At 41.6% G+C, this 18226-nt stretch overlaps 1 protein-coding gene across 1 annotated transcript in view; it reads right to left on the reverse strand.

Annotated features, from left to right (window-relative positions):
* Window positions 1-634: 634 nt before the first annotated feature.
* Window positions 635-18226, reverse strand: part of LOC142309821 (tripartite motif-containing protein 5-like) — a 28278-nt gene continuing 10686 nt past the window's right edge. Inside the window, exons 3-9 of the mRNA XM_075347274.1 lie at window positions 16720-16947; window positions 15497-15519; window positions 13707-13843; window positions 9994-10079; window positions 9801-9908; window positions 3109-3703; window positions 635-1390 (exon numbers count right to left, since the gene is read on the reverse strand). Of these exons, the coding sequence (XP_075203389.1) occupies window positions 1263-1390; window positions 3109-3703; window positions 9801-9908; window positions 9994-10079; window positions 13707-13843; window positions 15497-15519; window positions 16720-16947 (1305 nt within the window). The 3' untranslated portion in view covers window positions 635-1262. The remainder of the gene's footprint in view (window positions 1391-3108; window positions 3704-9800; window positions 9909-9993; window positions 10080-13706; window positions 13844-15496; window positions 15520-16719; window positions 16948-18226) is intronic.

An 18226-nucleotide genomic window follows, 5' to 3' on the forward strand; every position in this document is an offset into this window, starting at 1 on the left:
TGCAAAAAAAAAATTTTGACAATAATTCAGTTTTTTTCACAAATACAGAAACCAAATATCCTAAATTTACCACTAACATGAAGTGGAATATAAGTTGGCGAGCAAAAAAAATACTGAACTTTATAACATTTATGAAATGTGCTTCATTCTATTTCAGATGTCTTGTTAGAGCACTCCACTTTCAGGTAAAGTTCGACAAATGCAAAGAGCTCCCCTCCTCCGACTGTTCTCTTGCCAAAGTATTAAATGGCGTCTTGTCAGGCCAAGTTCAAAACCGATGCCTACCCCCTTGACAGTTATGGCGGATACAGAAAGGAGGGTTGATTTAACTAATAAAGTGAATGAGCCAGCCTTCTTCATCATGTGTACTGAGTAGTAGATTTCCTGGAAAAATGCGAGAGTTCCCCATTGATTTCCATTATAACCAGGTACTCGAGTCGCGCCCTTCCGAGCATCCAGCTGCTCGTGACTAGTATCGAGTACGAGACAGCTCTCTCATCACTAGTACTTAGGTATGAGGTTTACATCCCCATATAGTTTACTTGATAGTTAAAATATTATAAAAAAAGAAAAAAAGTCCGTCATTATCAATAATGCTGGGGCAGATGTTTAATAGAGTAACATATACCTTGCTAGTTGCTACAAATGATACAACTGTTTGGTGGGAGACAGACAAAAATACAGGGAAAAATGATAAATGACTGATGTGCAAAGCTCAGCTCAAAATCTAAAATTGTAGGAGTGGTTGGTGTTACAGGAATGACAAAGATGGTTTATCCTTAGGAAACGCCAAGAAGTCTTCTTTAACACATACAGGTGCAGCTCAATAAATGACAATATCATCAAAAAGTTCATTTATTGCAGTAATTCAATACAAAATGTGAAATGCATGTTTTATATAGTCATTACAAAGTGATCTATTTCAAGTGTTTATTTCTGTTGATGAGTATGGTTTACAGCCAATGAAAACCGAAAGTCTCAGAAAACTAGAATATTATATAAGACCAACTGAAAATATGATTTTAATCTCAGAAATGTTGACGCCTACTGAAAAGTCTGTACAGTAAATGTCCGCAATACTTGGTCGGGGCTCCTTTTTCATGAATTACTCCATCAATGCAGCGTGGTATGGAAGCAATCATCCTGTGGCACTGCTGAGATGTTATGGAAGCCCATGTTGATTTGATAGCAGCCTTCAGCTCGTCTGCATTGTTGGGTCTGGTGTCCCCTAAAATATATTAATGGTGGCTTTTTTGTACAGATCACGATTCCTCAGCGCCTGCAGAGTGATGTCTGCTGCTCTGTTCACAGGGCTCCGACACATCTGGATCTATGTTACAACTTGCATCATAAAATTCTTCTGGAGAGGAAGAACTGACAGATCTGTCCGCTAGAAATGTTGGAGAAAAAAAAACAAACAAAAAACACATTTAAAAGAAAATTATGGCTAGGTGGTCACAGACATAGGATCTTGATCATCCAAATTAAAAATAAGAAAGATTGTGCGCATTGTGCCGTATTCCGATTACAGAAGTTACAGGCTCCGGAACGTCGGAGCTGTGACAGATCAATGCTCTGATCTGTCACAGCTGCTTTGATAGACAGGTGTCTTCCATCTTTGATCTTAATTGGTCAATAAGCTCTTTATATACCTACGTGCTAAACACTCTAACCACACCTCCTGATGAAGATATCATTGTTGAAACATATGTTGAGGTGACCATACGTGGTGGGATTACTCTCTGTGTAAGTTGCATTAACCCTTCATTGGACATTGTACTTTTCCATGCTTGCAGTTTGACACATGCAATTGCTGTCTTTATGCATTTTGCTAAATTTTTATAATTACACCTATATGGTAATAGGAGTACCATTGTATGTTTCAAATTTGCACTGTGTGTGTGTATTTATACTATACACAAAATGGGATGTTATATTCCATCTACAATTTATACGTGCTCTAATAAATTTTCATCTTATATGTGAGTATATATTTATAACATAGTGACCCCATTGGATCACATTTAGTCCAAGGGTAGCTATATACTGCTGGGTTGCAACTGCAAATTGTGAACATGACCCTACAATTCTATTTATTAGATAATATTAATAAATAAATATAATTCCTGATGCCATATTTATGGTATGAATGGTCTTGAATATAATTTTGGTTGACTAACCTGCCACCTTCTGGTACTTAGCAGTACTGTATTTTAATTTGTCTATGTCCATATTTTGTATGTTCAATTTTTTGCTAATAAAGATATTAAATATTTTAGCCGAATACTTCTGAGAATTTTTGTGTGCTAATTGTAACATGAGTTTATAGGCTAATATGACCAAATGAGAGGTATTCTGTACTCATTTGAATTACCGTATGTTTCGTTTTATAAGACGCACTGGGTTATAAGACGCACCCCAAATTTAGAGAGAGAGAAAAAAAAAAAGTATGGAGTCCGTTTTATAATCCGATGGTGTCTTAGTGGGGATGGGGGGCAGCGGTGGTGGAGCAGGGGTCACAGGAGGCAGGGGCGATGCTGGAGTATGGTGATGCTGTGGGCGTGCAGAGGGGGGTCCAGATGCTGACTGCAGGCAGCTGTGCTGCTCTGTACTTGGGCGGTGATGACTGCTCTGTGCTGGTGCAGCTCTGCTGTGTAGCGGGGCTGTTCTGTGCAGCGGGTGGTAAGGCACGGGCCATTCTGAAGATGTCACTAGTGCAGGCTTCAGAGAAATGGCAGCCGGAGTAGGCACGTGCGCAGATGAGAGCTTGAGCAAAGAACTCCATCTGAGCACACACGGACTCCAGTCGCCATTATTTGAAGCCCTCATCGCCAACATCTTCAGAATGGCTCGTGCCTCACCACCCGCCGCACAGAGCAGAGCCACACCGCCTGCCGCACAGCATTGCCCCTACCTTCTGTGACCCCTCTTCACCACCACACCGGTAAGCTATATTTGGATTTCAAGACGCACCCCTTATTTCCCTCCCAAATTTTTGGGAGCAAAAGTGCGTCTTTTAATCTGAAAAATACGGTATGCTCTGTTGCACTCATTAGATTTCTCAGCTTTTTGGGCACTGAGGGGAATTTAGGCAGCCAGGAGCCATACCTTCTGCATTTCCAGCACTGCTAAATATATTAGCCGACTCATATGCCACAGCAGACGTACTCGCAACTGATCCAGCACTCAGAGGTTTCGGAGCACACATCGTTGACTTTAGCTTTTTACAAGTTTTCTCACTCATGCCAGACTTCTTTATAGATGCAATTTCTGACTTGCCCATACAAAAGTTTGGAAACAAGGCTTTGTTGCTTATATCATTGCAGAGTTTAGATGTTTTTTCCATTTCAATATCAGAGGGCAATTTAGGGGTCAGTCCTAAGGAAGAGCTGGGACAAACTTGGGTCTGGACTGGAATATTTTCTTTTTTGATTGCAACTGCACAAATGTTGCTTATCTCCATTCTCCCATGGTCTTTTTTAGCAGATTTTTCTTTGAAAACATGTTTTTTACGAACAGATGCACATTCCCGGTCAAAGCCATCGTGTCTTTTCAGTCTGGTGGACTGTACTGGATTTATTACAGGCATGGAGAAGTTGAAAAGGCCAACATTAGGAACAAATGGATTTGGTACTTCAGAAGCCGATGCCTCTCTTTCTTGCACAACGACAACGGATGGCTCATAACGCTTCAGACGAAGTTCCTACCAATTAAATACAAAATAAAAGATTTTTATGCATAAACGTTAAAAACAACAACCTCAACCCAACCTGTTTAGTCATAGTGTATTGAGATCACAAAACTTGTTTTAGTTTCATCTCTAAAAAGGTCCAATATAACAAGAAATAGTACATATGAAACTAAATAGCCCTGTTACACTGCTAGTTATTAGTCATGAAGAAGAAAAAAAATATATATATATATTTTCTCTCCTACAAAAAATCATTTTGGAACTTTTTCCCACCCTTAACCCATTCACCGATATGACATAACTGTACCTCATGATTGGGAAGGCGTTCACGCAAATTATCATAGTTACATCATAAACTGTGCCCACATGATCGCCGCCGGCAGCTTGGATTAAATGATATCCTAGCTCCAATTGTCACATCCATCACCGCCCCTGGCTGTTTAACCCTCTAAATGCTGGGATCAAATAGAGAGGGGCGCGCTTTCATCCAACTCGATGAGATGATCAAATCGTGACCATCATGTCTGCTAGCTACAGTGGCCTGTTAGACCATGCCAGGAACAGTACAAAAAAAATTTCTATATTACATTTCTTTAATCATATAGGCTAAATAGAAACACCTCGCCACAAAATAAATCAGTAATAAATACGCATAATTATTTCAAACCTATTTGGTATTGCCACGTCCGTAACAATCCAATATACAAAACTCATTATTTAACTCGTCATACACTGTAAATAAACAGGAAACTATTGCTCATCATACAAACAAAACATAGAATAAATCTCAACAGACAAGCCATATGTAAAGAAAAATGGTATGCCTGAAAATATCTTGTCCCACAAAAACTTTTTTCAGGTGCAATATGCACCCAGAGCCACGAGGAGTTCTGGGTGCATATAGCTGATCCCTGCCTAACTGTCCCTGTATACAGGGGCGTGCTAACATGCTATCCAAGGCAGCATCACCAGTGGGGCCGTGTATGAAGTCGGGTGTGCATGTCCTGGCTTCAGAGAGGTATAGTGCGCATGACTGGAAGTGCCGGGACTTCTGATCAGCGAACAGAGGTACGCACAGCCACACTGGTGATACTACATTGAATAGCATGTTAGCACATCCCTGTGGGTGTGCTACCATGCTATGAGGGTGGAATGAGCGCAGGAACTAACTCCCTTGCGACTAGCCCCTGTGCTCATTAGCATATGATGAAAGATCTTTAGAAATACTTTTTCCAAAGCGCTCTTATGTGTTCTACTTGATACAGGGACAGTTAGGCAGGGATTAGCAATATGCACCCAGAGTACCTGCCAGGTTCCCTTTAAGTTTTTAAAATGTACAAAAAGCAGAAAAAAACCCCAAAAAAACAAAAAAAAAAACAAAAACAGATTAATGTGGTGTCACGGTAATCATACTTACCATCTTATTTTTTGCAAACATGTTGGCAAAAAAAAAAATCCAAATGCTTGAACTCCTGTTGATTTGCTCATTCTGTCACCCAAAAACTGCAATCTGGCTCAGCTCATATTTATCCTGCGCTCTACGCTGAGCACTTACATCAGGGTTTACTTGACTCCCACAAAATCCGATGAAAAATTCACTGAGGCTTGCACTTTGTCTTTACCTGGTCAATGATCTGGTGTTGTCCTTTTTAGGCATGCACAAAAGCGCAAATCGGACCGTTTTGTGCACCTTTCAAAACACAGTAACTCCGCCTGGCTCATAAGTGAATGGATCCTTTAGGGGTGTCATCAGAATCACTTATTTCAGGGATTTGGACGGAAACACTGATATACGTTCTCAGTGTAGCGTACAAGATAAATGTGAGCGGATCCAAAATGTTATCTACCTCAAAATGCTACCAATAAAAAGCTTTAACTGATCCAACAAAAAAATAAGTCCCCACTCAGGTCTGTTATTTATAAAAGAGAACCTGTGAGGTAAAAATTAATAAATAAATGCTATTAATCTGCAGAATTTCTGAATCACTAGAATCCGTTGAAGTGTTCCAGAGTTATTACCAGATAAAGTGACACTGGTCAGAATTGTAAAAAAAAAAATTGGCCTAGTCAGTAAGGGCAACAGGCTTAGACGGGAAGGAGTTAATTTCACCCATATTCTGTATAATTCAATTGAGAAATAGAAATGAAATGTTTTCAGGTGGAAACTGAAAAATAAAACAGCTAAAATAATGTAAATACATAAATTTGCACACTTACACTAAAACTTTATTGAGGCACCCTTACAATTTATAACACCATTCAGCCTTTTTTTGGGGGATGGGAGTCGATCAGCTGGTACAGTACATCTTGAATAGGCAAGCTGCACACTCTTCTATGAAGTAGTGCTCTAAATCTGTCAGATTTCGAGGACATCTCCTGTGCACAGCCCTCTTTAGGTCACCCACATATTTTCACCTGGATTCAGGTTTAGTTGGGCCATTCCAGAACTTTGATCTTCTGGCAATGCCATTCTTTTCTTGATTTGGTGGTATGCTTAGGGTCATTGTTGAGCCAGATGGTGAAATTCCTCTTCATGTTCAGCTTTTTAGCAGAAGCCTTAAGATTTTTGTTGCAAAATTGATTGATATTTGGAACTAGTCATAATTCCCTCCCCTTGTCTAAAACCCAAGTGCCAGTTGACAAGAACAGACCAAAGTATAATAAAGCCTCCACCATGCTTGGCTGTGTTTTGTTCTTTAGTTTTGGCTTTGCTCCAAACAAACCTTTTGAAAATCTAGCCAAAGTTTTTAACCTTGGACTCATCAGACCATAACACATATTCCCAAATGCTAATGGCAGACGATGTATATTATAGCCATGACTGAATCTTTTTCTTTGGCATAGGGGGCAGATCAGAACCCTTTTCTTACAAGGACCAGGCCGATGAAAAACAAGGGATATTGTCAAATGCAGTACTTTTTTTTTTCTTTCTTAATTCCTGCAGCTCCTTTATCCTAGACCAATTTTATTATGGTCTTTCCAGCAATTTTTGGGATGATGTGAAGTTCTAGAAAATGTGACTTTTGTGGCACATTTATGCCATTTCATTAATGATACTCTTCAGTGTTCCGTATCAAATGGTTCGGAAAAATTATTTGTACTCTTCTGACTGATAACTTTAAACAATGAGATTTCTTTGCTCTGTTGATAGATTACGGACTATGGCTTTTGCTGTAAAAGGAAACTAAATAAATATCAGGAAAATCCTACTAGAGCAGCTAGAACTTTATATATTGTGTCTAACAGAATTATAAAGCAATGGCAGCTGTGTACTCACTACTATTTAAGGAGAACCCTAATTATATATATATATATATATATATATATATATATATATAATCGTATTTTTCGGACTATACAAGACGCACTGGACTATAAGACGCACCCTGGTTTTAGAGGAGGAAAATAGGAAAATAAAATTTTAAGCAAAAAATGTGGTCATGACACTGTTATGGGGCAAGGATCTGCTGCTGACACTTATGGGGGTAATGTCCCCAAATTCTCTACTAAGGTGCCGCATCCTGGTAATGATCCTCCTGCCTTGTATATACAGTATATGTCCCTCATCCTGCTATACAGTCATCCTGCTCATAATATACCCCCATCCTGCTCATAATATACCCCCATCCTGGTCATAATATACCCCCATCCTGGTCATAATATACCCCCATCCGGCTCATATGACACCCCCATCCTGGTGTATGGCCGCATCCTGTGGCACATTAAAAAAAAAAAAAAAAACGTTCATAGTCACCTTACCTCACTCCCTGCAGCATCGCTCATCCTCCAGTCTGTGTCAGCGGCAGCGCCGCTGAGTGGAGCCGTTCCCTTGCAGCATCACGATCATCTCCTGTGTCTGTGCCGGCGGCTACATGTGGACACGTGCGCTCAGCGATGACATCATCGCTGTGCGCGCTGCTAGTCTCCACCCAGCCACCGGCAGACACAGGAGATTATCACGATGCAGCAGGGTAACGGGGATGGCTGCACTCAGCGGCGCTGCCGCCGACACAGACGGGAGGACAAGCGATGCTGCAGGGGAACGGTGAGTACTGTACACTGATTCACTGCTCCCCGCGCTGATGATGATGCGCGGGGGGCAGTGTATACAGCCGCACATGATCACTCCAGGCGGTAGTTGCCAGGGATGATCATGCGGGTCGGCAGTTTATCCCCCGCCCACCTGTCAGTGCCTGCTTCAGCGCTGAGGGATGATGGGCGGGGGATGGGCGTGCATATTAAATGAGCGGGGCTACGTGGTCACGGCAGGCTGCTATAACCTGCTCATACCCCCGATGACCCGCTCCACCCATATTCCCCGCAGCCACATTCAGACCACAAGACACACCCCTCACTTTCCCCCAACATTTGGGGGGAAAAAAGTGCGTCTTATGGTCCGAAAAATACGGTACATATATTATATAGCAACCTGCAAATATGGGGTTAATCTACAGGTTAATAGCATTCTAAGTCAGCAGCCACCGCACTGAAAGGCTGGCTACAAGCAGTAAATTAACTTTATTACTACAAGCAACCTCAGCTTTTCAGTCAAAGAGGCACAGCTTCTGTCACTGCTCAGCAGTGCATCAGTTCCCACTGCCAGGGCTTTGTTGCAGGCGTTGACCACTACGTACTGAACAGTGAAGAATAAAGTTTAATTCCTCGCAGGAGCCAGGTAGTCAGTGCAGCATCGATGCTGCTACACTGCAGATTAATTCCAGCACTTATTTTTTTTTTTTTAAAATGACAGGTTCCCTTTAATATGTGTTGAAAGCCAGAGTCACACATGCAAGTGACTCGAAACACATCACTCGGTACGGCCACACACTGTCCTGCCAGGAGAGGATCAGCTGCATGTATTTCTATGCAGCTGGGACACTCCTGTGCGGCCATACCGGGTGATGTGATGCGAGCCACTTGCAAGTGTGACTCCGACCCAAGTATGATTCTAGAATGTGGATGTGTTCCAAAAATTGGTCAACTATAGGAGTGTTTACAATTTATGCAACCAAATTATTCTTGTTTTGTTATTTTAATTAGCATCTGTTTATTTCTGCACTTTATTTGCACAGAATATAGGTGACAATATCAGAAAAAAAAAATTATATATATATATATATATATATATATATAATTTTATGATACTATGTTGATGCACTGGTCCTGAAGAGGTATATCCTCGAAACGCGTAGACCGATGGAATAAAAGAATACGTTTATAACATCAACGTGATACATCTTCATTTTGGCTGATGCGCGGCATTAACCCCCTCTTCACTCTGATTTGTATGCACATCCATGTGGGGCTGCAGCAGACGCCTTCATCCTATGCTCTATCAGTGGTTGTGACTATCACAACCTTTTCAGGTGAGTGTATTTTTCCTGATCTACCTCACTGATCTGTTGGTATTACACTATCAGCGCTCCTTATTTTTCAGTCTATACACTTGCTAGTCAGTCTTAGAAGTGACCAGGGCTAGCTCCGATTGCCACTGTCAAATCACGGACAGTGAAATCTAAATGGCAAGTATGCTTGTGAAGTGGCAAAGAAATGTCAAGGAAGTCAAAGCCCCCCACCCAGCCTCCATGGCTGCCATCGTAGTCTCCTTTCACTTCATAGAACTTTAAGTTTAGTCCTTAATACAGTATATTGAGCAAGCGATTAAGGTCAAAATGTTTTTCACTGGTCCCTAAGGGGACGGGGGGGGGGTGGGGGGGGGGGGTGACTGAGGGAGAGGAAGAGAGGGAAAAAAAAAATTCTATAATTGAATTTAATTTATTAGGCCTTTTCCCTGAAGTGCCTATTAGAAATCTAAGAACTCAAGTGTTTGTTGATTTTATTAAAGAGACACAAAAGACCACTTCTGCCTCAGAGCTCACAAAGCGGAGTTTGGACTCAGTAGAAATCCTATGATTTTCCACTGAATCTGATCTGTACTCTAATGCATTCCTCTGCCTCCTCCGTTGTGCGCCGATGTCTTTTGAATAATTGGTGGGAGTCTCAGGACCTGAACCACCAAACTGCACAGAATTAAGGGACATACAACACAAAACAATATCCAAACTTTGAGCTACTCTTCATGTACGAATGATCCTTGGTCATATGTTACCTCGTAGCTAAAGTGCTGATACTCTGGCATCTTTGTTATGCATACGTAGCGTACGGACATTTTTTGCAATTGGCCTTGAAAATAAATCAGTTCTTGATCCTGAACCGGCTGGAAAACAATAATAGACAGTATTTATAGAGTCAGCTTTGTAGAAGGGGGGGGGGGGGGGAGAACCGAGCTTGTGGCCACTTACACAGTACTTCTCATTAGCTGCCATTCCTGGATTCCAGGTTCTCAATATAGATTGAAATGTAAAGCTTTCATTTTGTTTCTGCACGTCTACAAGAAGACAAGATTTGTGATTATTCTTACCTCAATAACAATTATGTAGAGGCAAGGTTTACATTTAGAAATTCCAGGACAAAAATCAAACGCATCTCCGAGTTACATCCAATTAGATTGCACGCAGTCATGCAAAGCAAATGGCCAGTAATTAAGAAGAGAGATCTCTCTCTCCAAACTAATATGTCTGAGTTTCAGACAGACATTTTTAGCCCATCCTCTACACATGATATTTTTAGTATCACACCCTGCTCATGCTACAATCATGCGTTTAAGAGAATATACAGTTGTACGACTCAAGCCTAAGCTCGCCTTGTATATCCACTGCTTATGTGGAAAAGGGGGAGGGAACAATCCAATTTACCATACAGCGCTTGGCCAGCTATTATTCACTGGGGCAGTGCAGAATTATTTTTTTACCCCCGTAGACAAAATGTCTATAAAAAGGACACACACACACACAGTTCAAAAGTTTAGGGTCATTTAGATATTTCCTTATTTTTGAAAGGAAAACACTTTTTTTTCAATGAAGCTAACATTAACTTAAACAGAAATACACTATACATTGTTAGTGGTAAATGATTATTCTAGTTGCAAAAGTCTGGTTTGTAATGCAATATCTACATAGGTGTATAGAGGCCCATTTCCAACAACCACCTCTCCAGTGTTCTAATGGTACATTGTGTTTGTTAACTACTTAAGAAGGCTAATAGATGTTTAGAAATCCCTTGTGCAAGTATGTTAGCACAGTTTTGTTGATTAGAGAAGCTATGAAACTGACCTTCAGCTAGTTGAGAATCTGGAGCATTAGATTTGTTGGTTCCATTAAACGCTCAAAAAGAACCAGGGAAAGAAAAAAAATAAATAAAATCGTGAAACAGTCTATTCTTGTGCTTAGAAATGAAGGATATTCCATGCGAGAAATTGCCAAGAAACTGAAGACTTCCTACAACGGTGTGTACTACTCCCTTCAGATGAGAGCACAAACAGGCTCTAACCAGAGTAGAAGGAGAAGTGGGAGGCCCCGCTGCACAAGACAAGTAAATTAGAGTTTCTAGTTTGAGAAATCGACGCTGCACAGGTCCTCAACTGGCAGCTTCATTAAGTAGTGCCAGCGTCAACGTCTACAGGGAAGACGCAACTCTGGAATGCTGGCCTTCAGGGCAGAGTGGCAAAGAAAAAAAAAAGTCACATCTGAGACTAATAAAAAGGAAAAAAAAAAAAAGATTAATATGGGCAAAAGAACAGACATTGGACAGAGGAAACTGGGTTTGGGTGGTGGGGGGGGTGTTATGGACAAAGTGAAGTTTGAGGTGTTTGGCTCACAGCAGAATATTTGTGAGACACAGAACGGAAAATATGCTTGAGGAGTGTCTGATGCCATCTGTCAAGCATGGTGGAGGCATGTGATGGTCTGTGGTTGCCTTTGTGCTGGTAACTTGGGAGATTTGTACAAGGTAAAAAGGTATTTTGAATAAGGAAGGCTATCACTCCAGTTTGCCATGCCATACCCTGTGGACAGTGCTTGATTGGAGCCAATTTCATCCTACAACAGGACAATGACCCAAAGCACACCTCCAAATTATGCATGAACTATTTAGGGAAGAAGCAGGCAGCTGGTATGCCATCTGTAATGGAGTGACCAGCCCAGTCACCAGATCTCAACCCTATTGAGCTGTTGTGGGAGCAGCTTGACCGTATGGAACACAAAACGTGCCCATCAAGCCGATCTACCTTGTGGGAAAGTGGGGGGGGGGGTGCATGGGGTGAAATATCTCCAGATTACTTCTGCAAATTAACAGCTAGACTGCCAAAGGTCTGCAAAGGTGGAATTGCTGCAAAGGAGCATTCTGCGCCGAAAGCAAAGTTTGAAGATGAAAATTATTTCAATTAAAAATCATTATTTCTAACCTAGTCAGTATCTGGACTACATTTTCTATTCATTATGCAACTCATTTGATAAATAAAATTATGGATTTTTCATGGTAAAGACAAAATTGTCTTGATGACCCCACACTAACTAGTTTTTGTATATATCTGATTTTTACAGAATTGTAATGTAAAATTGTCCTATAAATAGCTACTTCATTTTAATAAATATTAACCCTTTAACGACCGTGGGGTGTCCTAACCTATAATTTTAATCACCTGCCAGTGATTCGCACACGTCAGCTGATTTAAACATCGGACACGTGCCTCACAGGCATGAGTGGATCTACTATGCACCTGTTAACCCCTTAAATCACGATGTCAACATGTGACATTGCGATTTAAAACCCCACTGCAGTAAAATTTTCACTAAGGCTCACCTCACATCAGCGGTACTTTGCCGCAAAACAGGATCATTTACAACTGCATGTTAAATTCATTTCCAATGAAACCGTGGCAAGATGCGGTTGCATACGTCATACACAACCGCATGTGACCACATCTTGCCACGATTCCATTGGAAATTAATTGAACTGAAACTGTTTTTTAATGGATCTGGTTTTGCGGCAAAATACCGCTGATGAGGTGAGCCTTACCCAGCCCCATCGGCGGCTCTGTGGAGTGATCAGTGTGAGCCAATAGTTGTCATGGCAGCAGAGTCATGTGATGACTCCTGTAGCTATCAGGACTCACTAATTCACCTGGCCAGGTGCTGATTGTAACAAGAGGTGGGCATTTCTGCTGATCACAGCTGTACAGCTCTGATCAACAGACATTAATGAATAGTCTGACTACTACTCCTTATAATTCCCTAGGGGGAACTAGTTTAAAGAATATTTTTTTTTTATTTTTATTTTTTTTAAATCACTACCTGTGTAGGACCCCTAATTAATCTCTCAGTGAATGGTCATTTACACACCAAAAGGAAGGCGGAGGGAAATCATAAACAGGGAGGAGAATATAAAAGTGTAGAGTTAGGCCCCTGTGCACCAAAATGTAAAGCAGCAGAAAACTTTAAAAGGGGGTATTAAATTTTTTTTTTTTTTTAAACCCTTTACCATCATACGTTGCAGATTTACAGCGCAAGTCAACAGTTGGTTTTTATTTTTTTTTTTTTTTTTTAAATAGTCAAAACTTTGGGGGGTGTTTTTTGGGTCACTGCATAGGGCAGGGCTCAATGAGTGAGCAAAACAGCTAGACCTGAACTGTGTGCTTTAGGGTAGTTTCACAGATTCAGCATTTCGCCGGATTGCTGGAACAGTCACTCCAGTACAGTGTAATACTATACAATGGCATTGTGGCAAGCTCCCATAGTACTGTATTACACTATACTGGAGTGTGACGGATCCGGCAAAATACTGGATGTGTGAAACGGCCCTTAAATACTTCGGTCACATTAACAGCAGTGTGAAGTCTGAGCTCCAACCACTGTAGTAAAAACCAGATGCAGCCTGTATCTCACAGCTAGCATCTGACGCCTACGATGCAGCCTCAGCTATAAAAAGGCCAAAACATGGGTCCAAAGTCTTCATACAGCGCCCACAGCTGACTATATTTTACTTTATTTCACAATAAGGTTAAATTATAAAATGGTCATTTTTTTCTCTACAGTGTTTAATATATTCAATGCCTTCACCAAGTACAAAGAGCAAAGATGGCTTTTCTCCTTTTTAAATTGCTGAATAAGGCGCTAACCCTTGGAGCCGCTTGCAATTTTCAGTGCAGACACAGCATCCAGGACAGCCTCTACATCTACACACAGAGGCTCGAGTCTCGACATGTCTTCAGTGTGATCAGCACAGAACTCCATAAGTTCAAGCTTAGATTTCATCCTAGAATAGGAGAAAAGATACAATTACTCCCAGGAAAGAGCATACAGCACACTGGAAATTCTGATGGGTACTAAACTCCTGTCGCTGCATGTCATCAGCAGGTCTCTGCTAATCAATGTCTGAGGCTCAGCTAGTCCTCTCAATGATGCTCTAATCCTACCCACACCACTGAGTGCCAGCGTTCTGTCTACACTGTAAACATGCAGAAAGACATCGGAGCTGCTCATCACTGGGTTCCAGCCCTTGCTGAAGGCTACATACATACATACATACATACATACATATTTTTTTTTTTTATTTTTTTTTTTAATCTGTCACGGAGCCCCAGATCCCAAAAAATGAGACCGCTACAAGTCTTGGAAGATGGTGGCAAAAGTAAAGTGCTTTATTTTGGACAAATTTCTGAATTTTAACCCTCAGATAAAAGTATACATGTTTGACATCTACAAACTCGTACTGACTTGAGGCATCATAGTGACAGTTACCATATAGTGAACAGTCTAAATAAAAAAGGCCAAAAACTAATGCGCATTTGGACTTTTACCGCACTTGGAATACCCCCTCCCCCCCCAGTACACTATATGGTAAACCAGACAATGACCATGATAATGTTAATGTACTATTAGAAGTTGCCAGAAAAAATTAAAGCCCCCGTTACACAAAACGAGATCGCTACCGTTTGTGACGCAGCAACGATCCCGCCAGCGATCTCGTTATGTGTGACACCTACCAGCGATCAGGCCCCTGCTGCGAGATCGCTAGTCGTTGCAGAATGGTCCAGACCATTTTCTACAAAGGTGATGTCCTGCTGGGCAGGACGCATCTGTTTGACGCCTATCAACGACCTCCTAACACTGTCCCAGCGCCGGCTGAGATAGTTACTGCGTCGTTGGTAAGATCTGACTGACATCTCTTCAGCGACCTCCCAGCAATCCTTATCAGGTCACATTGTTTTTGGGATGGCTGGTAAGTCGTTAAATGTGCCAGGGGCTTTAGTATCATTGCATGTAAGAAATTGGTCAATTAATAAACCTACAAGACAAAACAATCACTGATCTCGGGGAGACCAGCCAGAGAAAACACTGCCGGCAGCCAACAAAGGCTCTGAAAACAGTGAATCCTAGGTGCATTGCCCCATGGGAAGTATGCAAATCAAAAAAGGTCCGTGGAGCCTCTGTTAGGAGTCAAGACACAGAACTAGCCAGATATCCCTCCAGGAAGGACCTAGCCAAGGAGTGGCTCTTTTTAGGAGACAACCATAACCACCATATTAAGTGGCCCTTTTAGTCAATATCCAACTTTTTGACAAGTTTAAAGATAAGACAAGGGAAATACCAAGGTCAGGTATCCATCCACAGACAGCTGTTTCGGGGTGTTGCCCCTCAGTGTGGAGTAGGATGCTGGCTTGTCAAAAAGTTGGATATTGACTAAAAGGGCCACTTAATATGGTGGTTATGGTTGTCTCCTAAAAAAAGCCACTCCTTGGCCAGGTCCTTCCCGGAGGGATATCTGGCTAATTCTGTGTCTTGACTCCTAACAGAGGCTCCACGGACCGTTTTTGATTTGCAAATTACTAAACCTACTAGGGGGCCCTCAGTCCCCATCACAACACGCTATGTAACAGACCAGGGGTGGGAGATTCAAAATACACACCTTTTATTGAGGCCACAAGCCACCTGCAAAAGGGAAAGAGATAAGGTTAATTGAACACATAAGCATGGCCCCTGAAAGTGACTAATGGTCCCCACACAGATAATAGTCAGCCATGTATGTGGAGGAAGTGGCAACAAAACATTTCTAGCCATTTGTGGAAGCTCACCTTAACCCCTTATGCACAGGAAGATACTATATTTTCGTTGCTTATTACACTGTAATGTTGAAGCAGCCATTTACCAATGCTATTACTTGAACTTATAACCTTCAATGACCTCACTGCTTCACCACCACCACCGTGCGGAGCTGCCGCCCCACCTACTGTCTCCTCCCCAAAATCCTATAGAATGTAAGCCCGCAAGGGCAGGGCCCTCTTCCCTCTGTACCAGTCTATTGTAACTTATATATGTATTCTGTATGTAACCCCTTCTCATGTACAGCACCATGGAATCAATGGTGCTCTATAAATAATAAATTATAATAACTTGCAAGCATCAATGCTTGAGAATTGCAAGAATGTGTCTAGAACGCCACTATCAGGCTTTCATGGAAGCATCATTGTGACAGGAATAGGGGGCTTCAGCAGACTACTGGGTGTCATGGCAACCCATTATCGCCCTGCTAGCACCTCATGCTGCGGTCGCAGCTGTTAAAGGGAATCTGTCAGCGTGTTTTTGCTACTGTATGAGTGCTGCATAATGTAGGCAGAGATCCTGAATCCAATGATCTTTCACTTAGATTACTGGGTGCAGCCTTGACAGTTTTTAGCTTTTGTCATGTAGCAGGCTGACAGCTGTTCTGCCCACACCAGGCTCTACAGAGATTGTATATTGACAGTGAAATATTAAAAAGTAGTCTTCGCTTCCAGTTTCAGAAATCACCTTTAGTACACTTATTTTACCCCCTCTTCCAGAGTTCAGCACTGACCCTCTGCCACTGATTGCAGCACTAATATCACTACGCCCATGCTACAGGTAGTTTGGGCCAGGAGATCAGAAGTCAGGCTGAAAGTTGCAGCTATAATATGAATGGAGTAAAGCTGCTTTAAGATTGTGAATTTGCCAGACACTTATGACATGCACATGTCCCATCCGATGCATCTCCAAGAGGTATATGCAGATTGTTTCTAGCTGTCTGCTAAAATAAAACTATAGACCCCAGCATCTCCCATAATCCACACAGACTCCCCTCAAAAATAAGGCGATACACCATTGCTATTTTACCTTAAGGAAGCTGCCTGGTTCATACACATCCACAATGCTTTCACAATCCTTTAGAAGGCTTTCAACCATAGTTTTGTGATGAGATCGTGTTACCCTCCGTACTTCACCACGCTTCTTAAATGTGCTTCGCTGCTGTTTAATCAAGTCCAGAAGTTGTTCCTTCTTGAAATCCAAAGCTTTCTGCACCTCACCAAACGAGGAGATGACCACTTCTTCATTTAGAATGGACTAAAATAACATAAGGTCAATCATGAGAGATTTTTTACCCATCCACACTTCATGTTGTCAATGGGCATGCTAATCAAAGCTAAAATTCTTAGATTGTGGCAACTTACAATCGTAAAATACAGCAGTTGACGCCACCCAACAGTTTCACACTTGCGTTTAACGGCATCCGTTGCATCACGGATGCGTTGCATATAGTGGCACAACGGAGTTTTTTTTTTTTACAGTTTTACCGGCGGCAGACTATTGTGAATGATCATCTGATCACCCGGCTGCCGAGCTGATCGTTCGGCCACCAAGAGCCAAAACAAAGTTTGTGAGGGGGGGGAAAGAATTCCGCCGCTCAAAAAACATTGCTGCATTTCTTCCGCCCGGCAGAAGAAACGCAGCGTCGGCCAACACAGGTTCATCAGTTGCAATCCGTCGTCTATACAAGTCTATGGGAAGCAGCGAGATCTGTTAACGGATTCTGCCGTTTTCCCAAAACTGTGGATTGCGACTGAATTAAAAAAAAAAAAAAAAAAAAAAACAAAAAACACACCACACACGTGTTAAGCTAGCCTTACTCGGTGGTGCATTGTTACATGTTAAGCCACTCCCCTTCCCAAAGAGCTCCACCCCTGTTCAAAAAGGTTACATGTCTATTAGTCGTAAAAAGGGTCTAAAATGTGGAGCAAGTGATGCCAGAATTCACTTACATTAAAATGTATCCTAATATCCAAGTACAAAGAACACAATATTGTATGAATCATCCAGTGATTTCATTCTACACATTTGGATGTACATGGAGAAACACTGATACATAAAACAGATCACTTACCGCAGACCAGTCCGATATAAAAAAGGTTTGGCAAGAATAAAAAAAAAAAATCTGCAATTAACTTAGACATCAGTGCACAAGACAAGTAATTCTCATAAATGAAATGGTTATCTTCTGGATTATATGCCTCCCCTGAAGAATGACACTGAGCGCTCCCCATCCTGCAAAGCACAAGCAGCATTACAGGAGCGTGGGGGGACTGAAGCTGCCAGACCCCACCAGAGCATTGCTTGCAAACTGCACCAAAATGTGTGTGCTTTTCCTAGCAAGCCAATAATATAAGAAACTATGGAATTAAATAGCCATGTTCTTAAGAACAGGAGGTAGATTGCAACATTCCTTGTCCCCCACCAAGAACAAGTCAACTTCGACCATTTGAGGATGTGAGATAACCCCCTTTAAACCCTTCAACCCAAGCCGTTTTTTTTTTTTTTTTTTCCCAGTCGTCATTTGCTCCCCTTC

The sequence above is a fragment of the Anomaloglossus baeobatrachus genome, chromosome 1, assembly GCF_048569485.1.
Source record: "Anomaloglossus baeobatrachus isolate aAnoBae1 chromosome 1, aAnoBae1.hap1, whole genome shotgun sequence".
In the NCBI taxonomy this organism is placed as follows: Eukaryota; Metazoa; Chordata; class Amphibia; order Anura; family Aromobatidae; genus Anomaloglossus; species Anomaloglossus baeobatrachus.